Below are 2,500 nucleotides of genomic sequence, written 5' to 3' on the forward strand. Positions count from 1 at the left end.
CATCTACCATGCACTATAATGATATAATTATGGTATCAAAACAATATCGTGTTCCTTAGGAACTACATAGTACTCAGAGACAAGGTTAATCTCCTGGAAAAGAAAATTCAGCTCAGTTGACAGTTATGGAATAAAGCGCCATGTCAAGTTACTGCACTACCACACATACGCAATTTGTGTGCCTGTTTGTCTGGAATATTATTACTATAAACTGCATTTACCCATGTGTAGATCAACCTTTTATGATCTTGAAATTTAGCTCCAAAAATTGCCCTTAACTTATACATGAGTCAGGAATTTAGAGCCAAGTGCCAGCTAAATAATTTATTCAGAATTAGCAATATTATCCAAAAATTTAGTAATGGAGTTGATAATGTAAATTGGCCGCCGTACAGAGATTCTAAAAGCTGACGTTTCTAGCGTTAGCCCTTCGTCAGAGCGAATCCATCTTGCTTATGATGAACTCACTGGAACAGGTATTAAACTTGCTGGTTTTTTTTTTTTTTTTGTGTACCCGCAGTTCTTGAAATTAAGTTTAAGAAATACAAGATTAGTATCCAAAGAAGAAATTTAACTCAGAAATTAAAAGCATTGAGAAAAATTTTAAATGGGGTTGACTTCTACATGGATGTGGGTAAATGTGGTATTCATTCATTGCAAAAGATCAGACAGTCAAGTTGGTGGTGCAAACGTTTCAACTGGAAAAGTCACTTGAAGATAAAACTACAAGTGATTGGATTTGAAAACTCTGTCAAAATGTTGTCCTCAATTCTGTCAACCACGTGTTTCTCCTTTTCAAAATTTTGAGCCACTCAATGTGGGAAAGTAAAAATTGAATCTGCATTGATTTCAGGTGATATGGTATGTGCCCAGTTTACATCAGATAATCAGTGGTACAGAGCATGCATCAAAACAGCATATTCACCAGCTAGTCCCAATGTTTTGCCAACACTGGAGAATGCCTTATGTGTTGAAGTACAGTACATTGATTATGGCAATAGCGAGTGGCTTCCACTCAGCAGGTAAACACATTTTCTATTGTGAACAAGGGGTAGCCTAAATACATCATAATTGTACCGGTACGTTGAGTTTTTTAAAATAATTACTGTGTTTTTCATATTATTAGGCTGTTGCACATTGAAGGAATACAAGGTTTTTCGTATGACAATGTCTGTCAATGTTGTTCACCATGCCTTGTCTGACATAATTATTAGTTTAGGTAATCACATGATTTCGAGTGCAATTTTGAATAAATAAGCGCAAGTACATTTTTTCAAAGATGACCAAAATTCGGGCGAATGCAATTTGTAGTCTTTGAAAGAATTTACAAGGGCATATTTATTCCAAATTGCACGAGAAAAATCATGTGATTCTGTCTTATTAATAATATACATGCAAAAATTCGAGATGGTTAAGCATTGTTCCATCCAGGGCACGTACTTGATTTGAAAACAAAAGATTTGATTGGTTCTGACCAAACCCTATTGTTTATTAGCCAATCGTAATCCAGAATTTTCATGTGTAATTTGCACTGGTTTTACACTTTTTGTACTGTGGTACACTTCAACTGCACTGCTATTAGCCAATCAGAATTGAGTATTTTATTTTTCAGGGCTATTATTAATGCAGCTATATATTTGCCAGTTTTATTTTTTACTCAAGGAGATCTTGAAAGTCCTGTATTGGTCAAGTTAATGAATTTTGTTGGCTTGTAAATCTTCTCAATATTTATTGCAGACTGAGAAAGATGAAGAGTGAATTTCTAAAAATACCAGAACTTGCTCAGTGCTGTTCCCTAGCAGACATTGTACCTCCTTTTCAGGTCAGATGTAGGCAACACTTACATATGGTTTTTCATAGTCATTCATTTACTTTAGAGCAGTTTTCAATTGATTGTTGAAAGTAGTTAGCGAATTACTTTCAATTGGTTTTGCATTACTTCACTCAGAGATTGGTTGAAAGCTCTCACGCAACTCTTTCAACCAATCAGAAGTGAAACCAAAACCACTCGTGGCTCGCATGTGCACATTTTCCTGGGCTTTTTGTTGGCTACGTGTAATTACTTTGTGTTTTGATTGGTTTACTGGATTGTCTCTGTCCTTTTTGATTGGCCAAAGTAATTACTTTGGGTTTAGTTTTACGACACTCGATTGAAATTCTCTTTATTTCAACATTCTATGTAACGGTTAAAGCTGGCATGTAGTGCTCTGGCATTAAATTTAAAGTCAGCAAAACCCTGTCAAGATCAAGAGTTGTATCTTTCTTTGCCTTTGGAGGTTTCCTAGGTAATTTCTGCAAATCATTTTTTCTTTTTTTGTTTCTGTAGAAATGATAATATCACATTAATGTTTCTTCTGTTGTTGTGGCTCCTTTAGGAAGACAAATGGCCCGCCAAGGCAATAAGGGCATTTGGAAGTCTTACAGGGGATAAACCTCTCTTAATGACGGTAAGTTGAAGCTATCTAATTTAGCCTTTGTAGCATTTCTATCTATAACTTAC

At 35.3% G+C, this 2,500-nt stretch overlaps 1 protein-coding gene across 1 annotated transcript in view; it reads left to right on the forward strand.

Moving 5' to 3' along the window:
• Positions 1–2,500, forward strand: part of LOC137996421 (tudor domain-containing protein 1-like) — a 56,765-nt gene that overhangs the window by 36,161 nt on the left and 18,104 nt on the right. Inside the window, exons 16-18 of the mRNA XM_068841808.1 lie at positions 854–1,022; positions 1,738–1,822; positions 2,376–2,447. Of these exons, the coding sequence (XP_068697909.1) occupies positions 854–1,022; positions 1,738–1,822; positions 2,376–2,447 (326 nt within the window). The remainder of the gene's footprint in view (positions 1–853; positions 1,023–1,737; positions 1,823–2,375; positions 2,448–2,500) is intronic.

Source organism: Montipora foliosa, chromosome 3 (assembly GCF_036669935.1).
Source record: "Montipora foliosa isolate CH-2021 chromosome 3, ASM3666993v2, whole genome shotgun sequence".
In the NCBI taxonomy this organism is placed as follows: domain Eukaryota; kingdom Metazoa; phylum Cnidaria; class Anthozoa; order Scleractinia; family Acroporidae; genus Montipora; species Montipora foliosa.